This window comes from Brassica napus, chromosome C6 (genome assembly GCF_020379485.1).
Source record: "Brassica napus cultivar Da-Ae chromosome C6, Da-Ae, whole genome shotgun sequence".
Classification (NCBI taxonomy): domain Eukaryota; kingdom Viridiplantae; phylum Streptophyta; class Magnoliopsida; order Brassicales; family Brassicaceae; genus Brassica; species Brassica napus.
The window spans coordinates 24839930-24857726 of NC_063449.1; the positions used below are offsets into that span (position 1 = coordinate 24839930).

The window sequence follows — 17797 nt, forward strand, 5'->3', positions numbered from 1 at the left end:
TTAAAATTCAACTTTAGCTTTTGGAAACCATTGTATATTATCATATTTACTTGATTATATACTTAGTATATATATATATATATATATATATATATTCTATTTTGTTGTGTTATAAAACAATGTATCAATTAAACTTACAAATGATTGTGTAAAATTTTATAGATGGTAGGCATTTAAACAAGTAAATTTACATTCGTTCTATTTAAATGTTTGAATTGCCACGCATTAAACATTTAGTAATTTTTGAAACAATGGACACCACCATTTTGTATTTTTTTACAACTTACTTAAGATACTAAACTTCTTGAATGTTAAAACAACGTATAGATGAAAATTTTGAATGTTAAAAGAATATATAGATGAAAATGGTAAGAACATAATGTATAGCTTAAACAGGCAAATTATATTTTTGAAAACAGAATTTTAAATCTAAGATCTCCGACCACTTCAGTTTTCTATTATAGAAGAAAAAATAGAGATATGTTTTTGTTTCATTGTGTTATTCTATAATAGAAGAATGCTATATTATTTTCTACAAGTAAAAAATGTCATATTCGTCGCTACAAATATAAAAAAAATATAGCATTATTTTATGTATAGAAGAAAATATAGCATTTATCTATTATAGAGTAATATATTAGTGCAAAAACATCATTTCTATTTCTTTTTTCTATATAATAGAAATTTTGAAAATAGAAATGGTTGGAAATGATCTAGAATGCGAAAAGGTAAAACTATTCAGATTTCATATTAATAAATAAAAATTATGTTTATTTCTTACAATTTTTCTTTTATGAAACAAAAAAAAGTCTACCTCTCTTAGATTCTTCAAATTCAAAAATAGAATCTCAACAAAACCAAATTAAGATATTTTGCATTCCAGATTCTTTCACCCAAAACTGAATAAAAAATATATATTCAATAATTGTCAAACATAAAACGTACAAAGAAATTAATCTATGGAAACAGAAAAACGTACAAAAATCAAAAATACAAAATAAGGACAGGGTGGAGAGTGCAGCTATTGGTAGCATGGCTGCAACAGAAGGCCAAGTGTTCGGTCTTACAACTATTTGTGTTTGAACTCTTTGTTAATTAAAACTAAAAGCCCTTTTAACTCTCGAGGGTTTTATTATTTAAACTTCCCCTTTCTCCTCTCCTCTTTTTGCTAAACCACTTCCCCAAACTCTATACTCTTCAAACAATAGCTTTTTTTCTCAGAATTTAATGAAGAGACCCTTAACCACTTGTACATCTTCTACATCATCTTCTACTTCTTCATCTTGTATCCTTCGGAACCAACCAGAGACTCCAAGGCCTAAACGAGCCAAAAGGGCTAAGAAATCATCTCCCCCTTGTGATGTAAAACCACAGAACCCGACCAGTCCTGCCTCTGCCAGACGCAGCTCTATCTACAGAGGAGTCACCAGGTTTGTTTGAAAAAAAAAACTAAATGATTGGATTTTTTTTATTTTATTTTCTAAACTGCATTTGGATTGCATGTTTTATATACAGACATAGATGGACTGGGAGATTTGAGGCTCATCTATGGGATAAAAGCTCTTGGAATTCGATTCAGAACAAGAAAGGCAAACAAGGTTCTTAATCTTACAAAACAAAACCCATCTTGATTTTGTAATAAAGATCTGGCCTTTTCTGTCAACTGATTGATTTGATTTTTGTTCTGTCTGTTTGATCTCAACTACTTCACTCTTGGATTCATCAGTTTATCTGGGTAAATTTCGAATAATTTATTTTTTAAATAAAAGAGAGTGGATTTGGTCAAGAGGATGAACTAATGAATCTCAACTGCTCTGACGCGTGATTGCAGGAGCATATGACAGCGAGGAAGCAGCTGCACATACGTACGATCTAGCTGCTCTCAAGTACTGGGGTCCCGACACCATCTTGAATTTTCCGGTGATAAAAATAATTTGATTGGTTGATGCATGTGTTTGTGTTTTCTTGTGTTAATTAAAAAAAATGATGGAACAGGTTGAGACGTACACAAAGGAGTTGGATGAAATGCAGAGAGGCACAAAAGAAGAGTATTTGGCTTCTCTCCGCCGCCAGAGCAGTGGTTTCTCCAGAGGCGTCTCTAAATATCGCGGCGTCGCCAGGTTCTCTTTTTTTTTTCTTACACTAAATTCAGAAACTAGTTTTTCTTTTCCTCATTCTTTTTAAAACAGTAATTAATCGGTGATTAAGAAAAATAAAATAATAGGAAATATGATTTCTTGGGATTTTTTTTTTAAAAGCTGGACTTTATTTTCCTGAAGATTTGCTTTTAGAATATTATCTCTCTTTCTTTCTAGATATACATATTTTAAAATTTTCACACATATTAATAAAACATGTAATAAATGCATAGTTTTTTGTAATTATATTTTTGCAATAATTTTAAACCAATAAAAATTCAGTAAATACAATTAAATTTTTGAAATTTGCAATTAATCATTATTAGTTGATAAAATATGTATTTGAAAATACAAAAATGTATCTTTTTGAAACATAATACTAATAATGATTAATTGTAATTAAACTTTTTATGCAATATGTTTAGTATAGAAAGAGATAGTTATAACTTCTTCTTTTTTCACAATATGCTTGTTTTATGCATTCAACATTTAATAAGAAAATTTTGAAAACAATAAACTTATAAAAATGCAAAAAAAAAAAAATAAAAAATAAAAAATAAAAACAGGCATCACCATAACGGAAGATGGGAGGCTCGGATTGGAAGAGTTTTCGGAAACAAGTACTTATACCTCGGCACCTATAGTACGTACAGTACCTCTTTTACTCTTTATTTTTCTTTTATAAATAGTTACTCTTGATAATATATTTTTAGATTAATAATTTTTTTTGTAAAAATTACAAACACAATCGGATATTTTCACACTACTGGCCTACTGGGCGTAAAGAGTAAAAATTAGTATGGTCTTTCATTCAATAATAGAGTGTGATAATGATACACACACTCACGTGAGACGAGAGTTTTGACATCATGTCCCCTCACTTGACTCTAATTGATTTTATCTTTAATCAAATCAACCTTTTCTTCTTTCCCAGCTATCTTTAATTATCTGATCCCTGCATAATAACCTTTTTAATTCTGCATTTTGTTGTGGATCCAATACTCTGAATACAAAATACAGAACACTGCACAATGAATATTTACAATTCTTTACTAAAAAGTAGTAATGCCGTTTTCTTAATTGTTTAGATCGGTGTCCTTTGATTATCAAGGGATCTAAACTTCTTCAAACTAATCTCTAACTACATATTTTTGAAAAATATAAGAATTTTTTTTTATTTTTTTCAAATTCAAGAGTTTTTTTGGAGTAATTTGGATTCTGTTTTCCAAAAATATAGGCATTATTCTATAACAAAGGGGTATATATTATTTCTTATTTTATTTAAAATAGAAAAAAAAGGAGAGGGGAGCCAGGAGCATAATTACAAAAAAAATGAAATCAGTAATGTATAGAATAAATGTAATGTTACAAGTGTAAAGGCGCAGTCACGTGCTAACACCTCACTCCATAAAAGGGACAAAATAGTTCAGTAGGCTAGGATCAAACCCGAGGTAGATCTGGTCTACTTTTTCATTTTCTGTTTGGTGGTTTATTAACATGGTTTAGTAAGTGCTGAGACTGTTCTGAGTAGGAGTCACGAGCCCTCACGTGCGTTTTTGATCTTTCCTCCCTCCCTCTCTCTCTCTCTTTTTTTCTTTTCTCTCTCCTCTCTCTCTCTCTAGTCTCTACCATATCTTTCATCTTGTCCTGGAAACAAAATCTGGCCTTCATTATTTTGTATTTTTAAAAGATAAGAATACTATTTTCTTCTAACTTCTACTTTAAATTGTCTAGATTATTATGGGAGTTACACTAAAGTGGTACTTAATAGTGATAGTTATTAGAGCTTAGAGTTGACACTAGGGTAGGTGTTTTCTAATTATTAAATAATTAGTAATCGTACGTTCGTGTATTATTAATAAAACAATTAATTAGCAAGAAGCAAAAAAAAACTAATTAGCAAGAAATGTGGACTATATTTAGTGTTTAGAGCGTGAGAAATGGTCTCGTACACGCCTATGCATTACACAAATAGTCTAACCCTAGTTGTCCCCACAAACACGTCACTCAATTCTCTAGATTTTTGTTGTCTTTATTAGGGTATCATTACAAGAAACAGACAAAAAGAAAATAAAAAAAAAAACATTTCTTTAACACATGTCGGGGCTTTATCTGGTTAGTAGTTAGCAAGCATGTGCAATAACAAGTTGCGAGAAACTGTCCCTATCATCTTTAGTAATATGGCCTAATAAGTAACATGAAAATGTAACTGTGTTGCGTCTACAGTGTCCAAAACTGTTCCTAGGATCTTTTTAGTCGTATGGTCTAACTAAAGGTGAAAATATAACTATGTTGCGTGTATGTGCTAGCTAATAAACTTGATATTGGTTGCAGATACGCAGGAGGAAGCTGCAGAAGCATATGACATGGCTGCGATTGAATATAGAGGTGCAAACGCTGTTACCAATTTCGACATTAGTAATTACATCGACCGGCTAAAGAAAAAAGGCGTTTTCCCGTTCCGTGTGGACCAAGCTAACCATCAAGAGGCTGTTCTTGCTGAAGCCAAACAAGAAGCTAAGAAAGAAGTGAAAGAGCACGTGGAAGAAGAACATCAAGAAGAGAAAACAGAGCAGCATCAAGAAGTGGAGGCGGTCACTTGCGGCATAGATGCTTCAGGCATTATGGAGATGGAACGTTCTTCGGACAGCAATGAGTTGGCTTGGAACTTCTGTATGATGGATTCAGGGTTTGCTCCGTTCTTGACAGATCAAAACCTCTCGAATGAGAATCCCATAGAGTATCCTGAGCTTTTCAACGAGATGATGGGTTTTGAGGATAACGACATAGACTTCATGTTTGAGGAAGGCAAGAACGAATGCTTGAGCTTGGAGAATCTGGATTGTTGTGATGTCGTTGTGGTGGGAAGAGAAAGCCCAACTTCTTTATCGTCTTCTCCGTTGTCTTGCCTTTCTACTGACTCTGCTTCATCAACAACAACAACAACAAACTCTGTTTCTTGTAACTATTCTGTCTGAGGGAGAGAGCTTTGCATTATAGGGTTGAGTTTTCTATTTCTTTTGCTTCTTGATCTTGTCCTTGTTGAGTTCCGCTAGGGTTTTTGTTTTTCGTTTCAGGGCTTACTCGTTGGTTCTGAACAATCAATGTCTTCGCCTCTTTTCCCCTCTTCTTTTCTTATATTTTTAAGTTTAGATCAAAAAATTTAAACTAAATGAACCATACAACGGAAACAGAGCTAAAAGTGCTCACAGATTGCATAACCAAACTACAAAATGGTATTGTTAAGGCCTTGTGTGTTTCATAGAGTTTGCTCATTTTAAAGTATATAAATTATAGACTTGGGATAAGCCACAATGGAGACAATAATTCAACTTGAAGAATCAACATGAAGACAGACTGTGTCTCCATAAAATGTATTGAGTCCTCTCTTGAATTCATGTAAAAATAGTTGATTTTGTGATAAAATATGAGCACAATCGACTATGCCCCACCACCTATTGCATAGTCCACTTAAGACTCTAAGAGCATGTTCAACCCAAAACCCTTTAAGAGGGTTCTTAATGATTTTTTTAGTAATAAATGAAGTTTAAGAACCTTTGGTAAGAAATTCTCATTTTGAAAGGTCCAATGAAAGTTTCTTAACCAAGGATTCTTAAAAAAAAATAAAATTTTTTTTTGAAAGATAAAATTTATTTATTAAAAAAAACATATTAAGAGATAACATTTAAAACATAGATTTATAAAAAAACATAAAAACAAAGATTAGTACAATAAGACCGAATTATTTGAAAAAACGTCTGAGCTTAGTAGTTGTCTTCATCACCTCCAAATTTACGCCATATATGTTCAACCAAATCATCTTTGAGTTGTTGATGCATTTGTCTATCATGAATTCTAGTTCGAACGCCCATCATATTGGCGATATTTGTCGGGATATCTGTAGAATACGTGAAATCCACATGTGAACTTCCGGTGTCTTCTCCTGGTTGGAAATCTGAAACATCAAATTGAGTGTATCCATCTCGTTCGTCTTCTACTATCATATTATGGAGTATGATACATGCTCTCATAATCTTTCCAATTTTGACTTTATCCCAAAAAAGTGCGGGATTTTTAACAATGGCAAAGCGAGCTTGCAAGACTCCAAAAGCACGCTCGACATCTTTTCGGGCAGCTTCTTGATGTTGAGCAAATAAACCCGCTTTCGGACCTTGTGGTATTGGAATAGATTGGATAAAAGTTGACCATTTTGGATAAATACCATCGGTGAGATAGTAAGCCAAATGATACTCTCTTCCATTGACAGAGAAATTGACTTGCGGAGCTTGACCTTTTATGATGTCATCAAAAACAGGTGAGCGATCAAGAACATTGATATCATTTAAGGTACCTGGAGGTCCAAAAAATGCATGTCATATCCATAGATCATACGAAGCAACCGCCTCTAAAACGATGGTGGGTTTTCCCGAACCACGTGAATATTGACCTTTCCAAGCGGTGGGACAATTCTTCCACTCCCAATGCATACAATCGATGCTTCCGATCATCCCGGGAAATCTCCGATGCTGACCAATATCAAGTAGACGTTGAAGATCATACGGGGTTGGTCTTCTTAGGTACTCATCACCGAATAAAGATATAATTCCTTCGACAAAATGTTCCACACATGACCGAGTAGTAGTTGAACCGAGTCTGAGGTATTCGTCTACAGCATCAGCCGCAGTTCCATATGCCAAGACACGAATGGCTGCTGTACACTTCTGAAGTGGAGAAAGACTAAGCCTTCCAATAGCATCTTTCTTTTGTCGAAAGAATTCAACTTCATTGGAGAGTCGAGCAACAATATGCATGAACAATGGCTTGTTCATTCTAAATAGTCATCGGAATAGATTATCAGGATATGTTGGAGTATCACTGAAATAATCATTCCATAGACGTACATCGCCTTCTTCACGATTTCTTTCGATATGAACTCGTTTTTTCCTTCTTCTCCTTTGTTCTTCTTGATCACCATAATGAATTACCAAATTATCGAAAGCTTGATCAAAATGTTGATCAAAAATTTCATCAAAATCATCATCAAGTGATTCATCAAAAGTGTTTTGAGAAGACGAGGCCATCAGAGGAGACTTGTTTACGAGAGAATGAGAATTTGAGAACGAGAGGAATTTGAAATGGTGAGATGGTGATATAAGAACGAGTTTGAGAAGGTTTTATAAACAAGTTTGAGAAGGTTTTATAAAGATGGTTTGATGGTGATATAAGAACGAGATGGTGAAATGGTGATATAAGAAAGAGATGGTTTGATGGTGAAATGGTGCTATAAGAAAGAGATGGTAAGATGGTGAGATGGTGCTATAAGAACGAGATGGTTTTATAAAGATAGTGATAAAAAAAGACGACAACACAAGTTTAATAATGAGGAAGATACACATCTTTATAATAGACAACAAAGACGACAACTTGTGCGTGACACTACAAGACAACAAAAGACCATGTTCGTGACACTTTGACACACTACAAGACACTTTGAGACCTTGCCTGTGACACTAGAAGACACTTTGAGACCTTGCCCATGACACCACCATACTGCAAGACACGCCAAGCTTTATATCAACATCACACAGACCTTGCCCGTGACACCAAAAGACTGCAATATCACCAGCTTGACCTGCAAATAATGACAAGTAACTGAGACAGAGACATAATACATATCAAACATGAGAGAGAGACCCAAGATAGACTTCATTACCTCACAAGCCGAAACGACATATCAAACATGAGACATAGAGCCGAGATAGACTTCTTCTTCCACACCATTGTTAACCTGCAAGTTAGGAGAGGCAACAAGAGATGAGCATATTTATATCAAACAGAGACAGACTTCAAACAGAGACATAGACACAAATCAAACATATCAAACAGAGACAGTCTTCAAACAAAGACATAGCCACAAATCAAACGTATCAGGCATAAGCATATTTATATAAAACATATCAAACATCCGCATTACAAGAACAAGAAACTACAGAACATGAAAGACAAACAACAGAACATAAAATATGACAAAGAGCTGGGAAATTAGACAACATAAACTAAAAGACTTAAGACAACAAGTCATTGATGAGCTTCTTCTTCAGAGATTCTTCATACTCAGCTAGGGGCTCTTGTTTAGCAATCAAACTGTCAAGTAGCTTCATCTTCGAAATCTTTTCTTTCATAGCCAGGTCCTCCTTCTTGATGCTCCAGAGTGTCTGAAACTCAGACAATGGCTTCCCCTCTGCCATCTTCTTCTTGCCCTGGCCCTTAGAAGCCTTCACACCCGGTGGTCGGTTACTTCCTTGATCATCCTCAGCAGTGGTGGTTTCATTAGCGCGAGAGCTTGATGACTGAGCACTGTCATCACACTTCCTCCTTTTAGCGTTTCCATGGGCTTTAGAACAAGAGAGCTCACACCATTTTTGGTCATTGCGTAGCTCTTTCCAAGCGTGTTCGAGAGTAAACTTTTTGTTGTGGTCGTTGAAGTAGATTTCATGAGCTAACTTCAGAACATCATTCTCATTTTGTCCTGAGCTTTTCTCTCTGCTTGCGGCCTCGTAAGCCCCACAAAACTTGTTCACACCATCGTTGATCTTCTGCCAGCGCTGTTTGCAATGGGTTGGCTCTCTGCCTTCACGGCCTGAGACCTTAGGACTTGCAGCAAAGTAAGCTGCAATCCTTTTCCAGAATGTACCGCATCTTTGCTCGTTCCCCACCACCGGGTCTTTGCTTGTGTTCAACCAAGAGCTGATTAAAACAACATCATCGACTGGCGTCCACACCCTCCTTTCCCTACGCTCTGCTGGAGCCTCTGTAGTCGCTTGAAATGCAAACACCGGGGCTTGTGATGAAGATAGTGAGACACTATCTTGAGAAAAACCAAATACCATTTCTTGTTGACTGTTAAGCAGTTCAACAAACTTGGAGTTTTGGCTACATGGATTAGAATCCATCTCGGAAAATGGAGAAGAGAGACAGAAGAGAATGAATTCAGAAGAGAGAAAGAAGAGAATGAATTCAGAAGAGAGAAAGAAGATAAGAAGAGATGGAGATAGGAGAGGAGAAGATATGTGTTTTATAGAAGCGAGACAAGCAAAGATCAATCAACATCTCACAAGCAAAGATCAATTAACATTGAACACAACCAACTACATTGAGTGGACACATATCTAAGTCATTAAACCATATTTATTACCAAAACAACCATTCTCTAACATCATTTACTATCAAACACGATCACATCCATTAATCACCAAGCTCAACCATAATCTACCATCAATCCTATCAACTAATTTAATTCCTGTTTCAATGACATCAAAGAGACATGTCATACCTGCTCAGTTATTGGAGTCCCGGTCATGGAAGAACCTTGCCCATCTCTCCTCCCACTCGCTTGATCCATCCATCTTCAAAGAGACACACTGAGACAAATTAAAATGAATCAAAAGATTAATCACCGTGGATCATGAGACATAAATCAACACAACAAACAACAAGAAAGTTGAGAAAACACGTGATCCAAACAACAACGATTGGTTACTTCTTTGAGACAAAAACCAACACCACACAACATGCAACAGAACAAACAATCTAAGCCATGCATGAATTGAATGATTCAGACCATACAAACAAAGCAACTTAGCTTTAGCGTCGGAGTGATTCTTCATCCATCAGAGCTGCAGAGAGAGAGAGAGGAGTGACCCGCCGTCGACGAGAGCCAGATTGAGAGAGGTCGCCGTTATCACAACTCCAAGAGACCCACCGAGACAGAGACAATGAGATCCGCCAAGAGAGATAGAGAGAGAGAAAGCTTTCTTCGTCAATCAGATCGACGGAGAGAGAGAGGCGGAGTGATTCGACCTCGAAGCGAGCCACCGACAGAGACGTCGCCGTTTCCCCTTCTCGATGAGAGCCACCGAGCCGAGCCAGAGAGAGAGAGAGAGAGAGAGAGAGAGAGAGAGAGAGAGAGAGAGAGAGAGAGAGAGAGAGAGAGAGAGAGAGAGAGAGAGAGAGAGAGAGAGAGAGAGAGAGAGAGAGAGAGAGAGAGAGAGAGAGAGAGAGAGAGAGAGAGAGAGAGAGAGAGAGAGAGAGAGAGCGGTTCGTCGTCAATCACATCGACGGAAAGAGAGATGCAGAGTGAAAGAGAGAGACGGAGACGACAAGAGTCGCCGGTAAAGAGAGCCAGAGAGAGAGAGAGAGAGTTTGAGCAAAAAGTGAAACGTCGAAGACGAGACAGAGAGGACAAAACACGCACGGCTCTTGTTCTTTTGACGCGTGTCTATCAAGACCCGCTTCTTCTTTCCCTTAATTAAGAGCCGGCCCTTGATTAATATCATGTTTTTCCTTTTTTTTTAATGCAGTTAATGTTAAAATCCCCCCCCCTTAAGGACCAGCGTTAAACATGGTCTAAGAGTAACCCACCACTCAGAATCTGAAATTGAGCATCTAAACCGTAAGTTGTCATTATTTTAATGTTGTTTTTATTAACTAACTAAATTTGAAATCTTAAAAAATAATTAGAATTTGATCCATGCACCTCAGCAGATGTTCTTTCATTTGATTAATTGTTCGTATCCTTTCTATATTAATTGAGAATCATTTAAAAAAGTAGTAACCTTAAGTTTTTACTAATTAAAAAGAGATCATGCTTAAACATAACTTAATTATGATGTCAATTTACCTTTACGTGGCAGTTTAAAAATCAATTGAAAAAAATGTTGGTCCAAATTCAATTATTAGGAAACATTATATTAACCCAAAATATAAGAAACGTGTATTATTTCCTTTAATAAAAGCTACGGAATTACCTAATATGATTAACATATATATAGCAATTAATGACTATGAATAATAAAGATTTGATAACAATTTTTGCATCATTCTTCATTTTTGTTTAATTTTATATTATTAAAAATAATTAAACAATCACATTAACCATATAATAAAAAATTAGATTTTTTTTAAATGACTTTAAATTACAAAAATGAGCAAACCTTATATGTTATATTTTAATCTTTTTAAAAAGAATCTTTTATCTCAGTGGTATAAAAGTTGTTGTTTAGATCTCAATAACCCGGGTTCGAATCACAGACTTGACATTTTGATGACAAAAAAAAAAAAAAAAAAAAACTTTTTAAAATGACTTTATATTACAAAAATGAGGAAATCTTATATGTTATATTTTTTATATGTTAGATTTTTTCTTGTATGTTATATTTGATTTGTTTTTAAACGACTTTAAATTACAAAAATGTAAATTCTCCTTAAGCATACGACTAAAAGCATTAAAATGACATCTATCAATTCGATGGTTGATCTGAAACCTTTCAAAAATATATGGAAGATAATTGTCAAAATAATTCAACTGTGGAAACAATAGCGTTTATTTTTTTCAAAAATGTGTTCGGTGGAAAAAATTAAGGTTTTTGTGTCATGATTTGTTTAGTGTCAAATTCGATCAATCCATGATATATTAATTATAGTTTAATTCCACAATTTTTAATAAAAATTAATCCGATCAATCGGAAATAAATTATATAATAACAATAAAAAATATTATATATATTTAAATAAAATGATCAAATATATAAAAACAAGTATATACAAATAAATTCATCATGCCGTATCGAAGTCTTATCCTAGGATTTGGTTTATATGAGAAACATATTAAATATTGTTTAAAAAATTGGGTCATTGTGACAACAATTTTTTTTTCTCTTAGAGCGATTTCCGGCGAGCCTCCTTGCCTCTCCAGCGGTCGGCTTCAGCCGTTTCACGTCGTGAGAGGACCCCCGTTCTGTGTCTCTCCTCCTCCTTTCGCTGAGTATCCTTCCCGAGTTTCTCGACCCGAAACTGGCTGTGGAGGGTGGGTTTTGCAAGGCGGTGGTGGCTGTTACGGTGATTTGGTAGCTTTGGCCGCGGCTCTAGCTTCACGTGTCAGATCTGGCGCGTGGACCCCAAGCTCTCCTCGGTTGTGTGCTCTAGATCCACGGTGGTAGAGTCTTTTCCGGCGAAGCGGCGTGGTGGTTCTGGTTTCTATAGGGGCGGTGGCTTGGCGTAGAGGTGGTGGTTTCTACAGATCTGGAGTGGCCCCTTTATCAGCTTGCAGGTTCGCTACGAGGACGGTGGACTGAGCTCGAGACCGTGGGCTTTGGAGGCGGTGGAGACGAGTGGTTTTCGGGGGGAGAGAGATCTAGATCTCCTCAAGGCTCCTGCTCCGTACCGGCGAAGCCGACTGGTTCTGATGGTCTCTCTATACCCTCTGCGCTTTCCCCCTTTTCTTTTCAGGTTTTCTTCTCCGATGGAGACGTTCTGTTGCGTCCGGTGGTCTCGCCTCCTTTGCTTCTACGGAATCTTTTCTATCGGAAGTTGCTCCACCATCCGGTTTGTACAGATTCGGTGCTTCGGCTTAGGCGCTAAACCGCAGTCGACGTGGCGCCTCCATGTGAGGAAGGTTCCGGCGCGTTTTCATGCGGCGGCGGCCGTCACTTCTTTTGCCTTCCGGGCCTTTTAGGGTTTTGGCTTTCGGTCCCGGTTTGATAAACCGGTAGTTTGCGATTGGTTTGGTTTTTTTTTATTTTTTAAGTTTCTTTATTTAAATTTTCGGCTGTTGTATCCTTTTTTTTTTAAAAAAAACAAAAAATTTAATGCGAAAGCCGTTAAAAAAACATATTAAATATTTTGTTTATAATTTAGTGTTTTATAACGTATAACTCTATAACAGTATTGTCTTGTGTTTTGCTCGACACCATTGATATATTGTTTATGTTTTTCTATGTAGTCTACTTTACCATCAGTTGTTAGAGGACAATCGACTAATGCCCCAGTGAACATGATAATAGAAACCCTATAGCATTACACAAAACCGTGAGCTTTCTTGAACAAACAATTTCTTCTTTTCGAATACGTCGCTTGTCGGTTGGTCTGGTTCTCTATCCTCTTGATACGAATTCGGACCTTCCCTCTGGCCATTATTCGTTTTTTTTTTTTTTTGTTGTAGAGATTTGGGAGAGAGGACAAAGAGATATAATAATAAGAAGAAAGTAGTGAAAGAGAAAAGAGAGAGTTGAAGAAGTGAAGGACCCACTTGAGATACTAAGGTATTGCCGATTCCATGAAAGGCAAGATTTGATGAAAACAAACTAAGTAATGAACTTTTCTATTTTGGTAAAGTGGAAAAGTGGAATGGACATATAAGTTGGTTAATTACAAGACATAACTTTAAACCAACTGTCTATGGGTAGAAGAGGGGACCCAAGCTATAAACATGATTAGTTTGCTTTGAGTTAATCTATTACCGGAGCTCCGTTAGTCTCTACGTTGTTTTTTCTTTTCTGTAACAACTTCACAAGTCAAAAACAAGAACACTCATTCTTCGGTGAAACACAACAAGCTCAGTTGCAATCAGAGTTCTATTTTCATCTTATGGCTAACGAGTAAGAAAAAAAAAAACTGGGTCAACTATGCATGTTGCAGAACTAAACATGTAATAAAAGATCTACAAAACATGCTCCTGTGAGGTTAAGGTAACATTACACAAGACTACAAGAGAGAGACTATCATTCAACTTCTTCACAAGCCAATACACAAAGAACACTCGCTCTCGTTTCTGGTCTCAATTCCCTTTCCCTGTTCTCTTCAAGTACTCTTTCATGCGACTTTGGTTTGTCTCGAATATGAAAGGCATTCCCCGTATCTAGCACAACATTCAAGTTCATTAATAAAGGACATGGGAGTGCGGTTATTATTTAGTGTAATATGATCAAAAGGTAAAATAGAGGATCAAACCTCAAGCAGACAATCAGATTTGAGGATTAAACTCTGTCCAGGATCTACTTCTTTCTCATTCACTGAGATTGCATACTTCCCCAGGTTCTTCATATGAAACGATCCGTCATCACCCAACCGGATGATCGCCTGTCCCACACACACGCACAAAAACACATGGTTGTTAAGTTTCAGTGTTTTGTCCTTTATCATACAATCTCGCCAAACATCAAACAGAAGCATCTACTTTATTTAACCAACCTGGCGTCGAGATATTTTGCTGCCACGCTTTTCTCTACCCAAGTCAATGTCCACCGAGAGATCTTCTGTTGATCTACCCACCAAGACCTGTGCCAAGAAGACGTGATGTTAACAAGTGATACAATAACTATTAAGAAGCTTAAATCATACATACTTAAACGACAACCAAATGAATAGGGATCATAATAATACCTCAGGCTTCTTGATGTAGTGTTTTGAATATCTACCATATAAAACAGCGAATGCACCACGGGAAGCAATGGCTCTTTGCATATATGAATACGCAGCTTGTTCAAGCCTCATAATTGTTCTTTTCATTTCTTGGCTTTGATACTTGGAGACTGCATGTGAAACAAATGTTTAAAGAATTACAAAATAAGCCTTTAACCTATTGTAAGGTCTCTTGTAGGAAAAGACAAAAGTAACAAGACTTCTTCTGAATGAGAAGGGATGCTCAATTAATTACCTTCAAGATCAAAATTATCTTGGTCATCGGGATCCAAATCCATGTCAAGTATCTGCAATCAAAAGAGCGGTTATTGTTTAGGCGTCGTAAATGTATCATAGAGTAGCCATAAAGGCTCAAGAATTAAGGGTGAAAGTCGAGAGTTTACCATAGCCTCAATGTCAGAATAATTGGGCAAGTCCTCGTCACTCTCAAAAACCTCCTCGTCTGCTTCTGTATGAGTTGTGATCTCCAGCTCACGTTCTAAAATCTCAATCAAGTCAACATCATCATCATCATCTTTTGCTTGTGGCACTTCATTTACCGGTAGTACTACACCTTCGTCCTCTTTACAGTTTCCAATCTCCTTCTCGGAATAGCTTCCATGTTCATCAAATCCGACGATACGTTTTCCACTGACCATCTCTTTGTTTCCATCTTTTGAACCATCAGAAAGAAGAGTGTTTGAGCATGATGCCTGTGCAGGACCAGCCTTATTATGTGTCTCAGGAGGACTTGTCAATGCCCTGAACTTGGTAGATTGACTTGGTTGACCTATCTCTGGCTTTCCTTGAGAAGAAGACCCTTGCAAACGTCCTGGTGCCTTCTTTTGTGTATGTCCCTCACTTCTTTCCCTAGCGGCAGAGAGATCTCTGACAGATGAAGTCATTGGACTGCTTATATCTTTAAAGTTCCGCCGGGCTAACGAAGAAACCGACATTGGGTGGGAGGTGTTGGACAGAAGAATGTCGTCATTACACGGGATATCAGGATCCTCTTGGTTTAATAGACAGCAGATAACACCATTAACAACCTCAGGATGAGGATCAAACGCAGATAAGTCAGACACAGGTTTGCACTCCATTGAACTCACTGCACTTGTACCATATAGCTCAGGGATCATCGCATGATGGCCATTCGGAACCGCACCTGCGGGAAGAGCTTGTTCAGTGTTGTTAATAGGCAAAGCCCCGCTACTTTTCACATTTGCCGGGCTCACCAACAGTGAGCTAAGGCCATCATAATACGACTTGTCAACTTCTTTGCCATCTACTTCTATGAACGGCTCCTCGTCTTCAAAGAGAGAAGTTGAAAGCTGTGCCAGGAAGCAATCAGTGCTAGCCATTGTTGTTTTCGGCTCATGAGCAGAAATCTCTACTTTCTGTTTGGAGCCTTGATGAACCGAATCACATCCGGAAGGACCTGTCTGTTCAGTGAATGTGAGATTCTCTCCTCCTACGTAGGAGATGTTTCCCTGTAAGTTATCATCTGACACGACATGATTTGTCACGCAACCGCCGTCAGCCAAGATATCAGGGAACGCGTTGTGGATAATGTCCATGTGAGAGTCTTCAAGACCAAGATGTGTTCCATCACCATTATCCATGAAATGGCTATCATTTGATGGAACGAGAAAGCCTAGATCCAAGGAATTGAACGACTCGGTGCGAAACTTCTTCCGTAAGGAATGATAAGTGCTTCTGAGCTGTTCAGCCCTCCTCTTCTTGGATGAACTTTTGTTTTCTTTTGATCCAGTTCTAGTAAACTTTGTAGGAAAATTAGGGTTAGTACGTTCAAGCTCAGCCATCCGAAGAGCTGCCTCTGCAGAAACTACTGGATCGTATAGGAGTGCATGCCATCGATCTTGCAGTTCTCTGATAGAGAATCTTCTAGAAAACTGCACAGCGCCTTTAGCAAGCGATTCCAGAGATGCACCAGCCTGCAAAATCAGTTTAAGGAGATTGATTCGCTTCATTGCGAGAAGACAAAACAAGCTAAATGGAGAAAAAAAAACGAAATATCTCCAGAAGCACCACACCATTAGACAAACTTTTTAGCTAGCCTAGCAGCTTAGTAGCTTGATTTACAAAATGCTATGTAAGAGACAGAACATAATTGTCTGTAATGCAATGATTCGTGAACCATTCGTAAAATGCATCTCTCAACACAAATTTCAAGACCGTAAATTTAATGTCCAATCATTTTTTATGTGCTCATAAAGTAGCTCTCAACAGAAAACCAAATAACTTCATGACAAAAGATTTAATATTTTTTGTGGTGCAGAGATAAGAATATATCTTTTGCAAATCCCTTAACAACAAACAAGTAATTATGATGCTAACTTAGTGGTACAACTTTGTCTAGAGCAACAATTCTAGCTTGCTAACACAAGACGGTATATAACACTGGGACACGATATTAACTGGATCCAACAAAGAAGTGCCATGAAAATTCTACTATTTCGTGATATCCCCAAAATTCATATTATCTCAACTCTCAAGACACAAAACAAATGAAGCAGTAAGATAAAAATCAAATGAAGAAACGACTTGAGAGTCAAAACTGATAACAACCAATAGAGTAATTCCAACTAACATGCTTCAGACCAACTCTATCTAACACTCTGTTGAGGAAAGAATGGAAACAAAAAGTCAAGGAAAGGAGAGTTAACCTCTATGGCGTTCTTTAGAAGGAGGTCGTCTTCGGGTATCCAGGAAACAACCTGAGCAAGAGCTCCCATGTTTGACCTTCTCTTCTCTCAGATAAGGTTCATGTAAGAGGGGAATTGGTGGCAGCTCACAAGATCTAACTAAAACAAAAAAAAAATCATCAAAATGGGGAATTCTAAGCAGAAACAAGACAAAATGAAACGATGTAAATTATAAGCATGATTACAACAATACCTTGGACGATGAGCCCAGAAGGATGATTTGTCAAGCTCGGGAACAAGAACAGCCTAGCAACAGTAAGCATGTCACAAACATGAAACAACAAGCGTCACGATTTCGAAAATTTTTGAATCCTTTTTTTTGGGAAAGATCGAAAGAGCAGCAATTAGTGACGAACCAGCGTTGGGGGTTTGATTCAGTGCGCCATTACAGGATACAAATAGAATCCGATTGATTTTATCATATACTGAAAGGAGAAAGAAAGAATCTCGTCAAACTCTAAAGAACCAACAGCTCGATTCTCAATGTACAGAGGAGATCAAACAGAGCCCTAGTCGTAGAAACCCAACAGGAAAGGAGCTAACTTTGGGGAGGAGGAGGAGGAGGATGAAGAGACGGCGGCGGTGATCAACTGGCTCGGCGACTTGAGGGGCAATTGTGAAACCCTAATTTGTGTTTCGTCTCCGTCAGTCATCAACAAAAAGATACTAACACTTTTATGGAGCCGCTAAAACGAC

General features: G+C 37.1%; 3 protein-coding genes across 8 annotated transcripts; 1 reads left to right on the plus strand and 2 right to left on the minus strand.

Moving 5' to 3' along the window:
• The first annotated feature begins 1139 nt into the window (after positions 1–1139).
• Positions 1140–5255, plus strand: LOC106407626 (ethylene-responsive transcription factor WRI1-like). Its single transcript, XM_013848500.2, has 7 exons — positions 1140–1430; positions 1516–1598; positions 1727–1735; positions 1832–1920; positions 1996–2120; positions 2705–2781; positions 4473–5255. The coding sequence occupies exons 1-7, from the start codon at positions 1228–1230 to the stop codon at positions 5114–5116; spliced, it is 1230 nt and encodes a 409-aa protein (XP_013703954.1). The 5' UTR covers positions 1140–1227; the 3' UTR covers positions 5117–5255.
• A 1346-nt stretch (positions 5256–6601) lies between these two features.
• LOC111213349 (glutathione S-transferase T3-like) lies at positions 6602–10023 on the minus strand. 2 transcript variants are annotated; one of them, XR_002663324.2, is made up of 3 exons: positions 9472–10023; positions 7852–7926; positions 6602–7770 (listed from the first exon to the last, which is right to left on the minus strand). XR_002663324.2 is itself a non-coding variant. In XM_048760636.1 (2 exons), exon 1 carries the CDS (start codon positions 9089–9091, stop codon positions 8204–8206), a length of 888 nt encoding a protein of 295 aa, XP_048616593.1. In that variant the 5' UTR covers positions 9092–9115; the 3' UTR covers positions 6602–7770; positions 7852–8203. The 2 variants fall into 2 exon arrangements, 1 of the variants encoding a protein (XP_048616593.1); XM_048760636.1 differs by lacking the exon at positions 9472–10023 and having other exon boundaries at positions 7852–9115.
• A 3464-nt stretch (positions 10024–13487) lies between these two features.
• Positions 13488–17797, minus strand: LOC106410900. 5 transcript variants are annotated; one of them, XM_013851530.3, is made up of 10 exons: positions 17645–17797; positions 17458–17526; positions 17295–17347; positions 17063–17196; positions 14780–16330; positions 14632–14683; positions 14358–14506; positions 14166–14252; positions 13926–14054; positions 13488–13833 (listed from the first exon to the last, which is right to left on the minus strand). In XM_013851530.3, the coding sequence occupies exons 4-10, from the start codon at positions 17129–17131 to the stop codon at positions 13753–13755; spliced, it is 2118 nt and encodes a 705-aa protein (XP_013706984.1). In that variant the 5' UTR covers positions 17132–17196; positions 17295–17347; positions 17458–17526; positions 17645–17797; the 3' UTR covers positions 13488–13752. The 5 variants fall into 5 exon arrangements, with proteins under 5 accessions (XP_013706984.1, XP_022560361.1, XP_048616595.1 ...); XM_022704640.2 differs by having other exon boundaries at positions 17063–17200; positions 17645–17791; XM_048760638.1 differs by having other exon boundaries at positions 17295–17373; positions 17645–17791.

Coding starts and splice junctions, on each gene's coding strand:
- LOC106407626 (XM_013848500.2), top strand. CDS start 1,228: ATGAAGAGACCCTTAACCACTTGTACATCTTCTACATCATCTTCTACT. Junction 1,921..1,995: donor ACACCATCTTGAATTTTCCG/GTGATAAAAATA, acceptor ATGATGGAACAG/GTTGAGACGTACACAAAGGA. Junction 2,121..2,704: donor AAATATCGCGGCGTCGCCAG/GTTCTCTTTTTT, acceptor AAATAAAAACAG/GCATCACCATAACGGAAGAT.
- LOC106410900 (XM_013851530.3), bottom strand. CDS start 17,131: ATGGGAGCTCTTGCTCAGGTTGTTTCCTGGATACCCGAAGACGACCTC. Junction 14,253..14,357: donor ACTACATCAAGAAGCCTGAG/GTATTATTATGA, acceptor TTCTTGGCACAG/GTCTTGGTGGGTAGATCAAC. Junction 14,055..14,165: donor GCAAAATATCTCGACGCCAG/GTTGGTTAAATA, acceptor TGTGTGGGACAG/GCGATCATCCGGTTGGGTGA.
- LOC111213349 (XM_048760636.1), bottom strand. CDS start 9,091: ATGGATTCTAATCCATGTAGCCAAAACTCCAAGTTTGTTGAACTGCTT.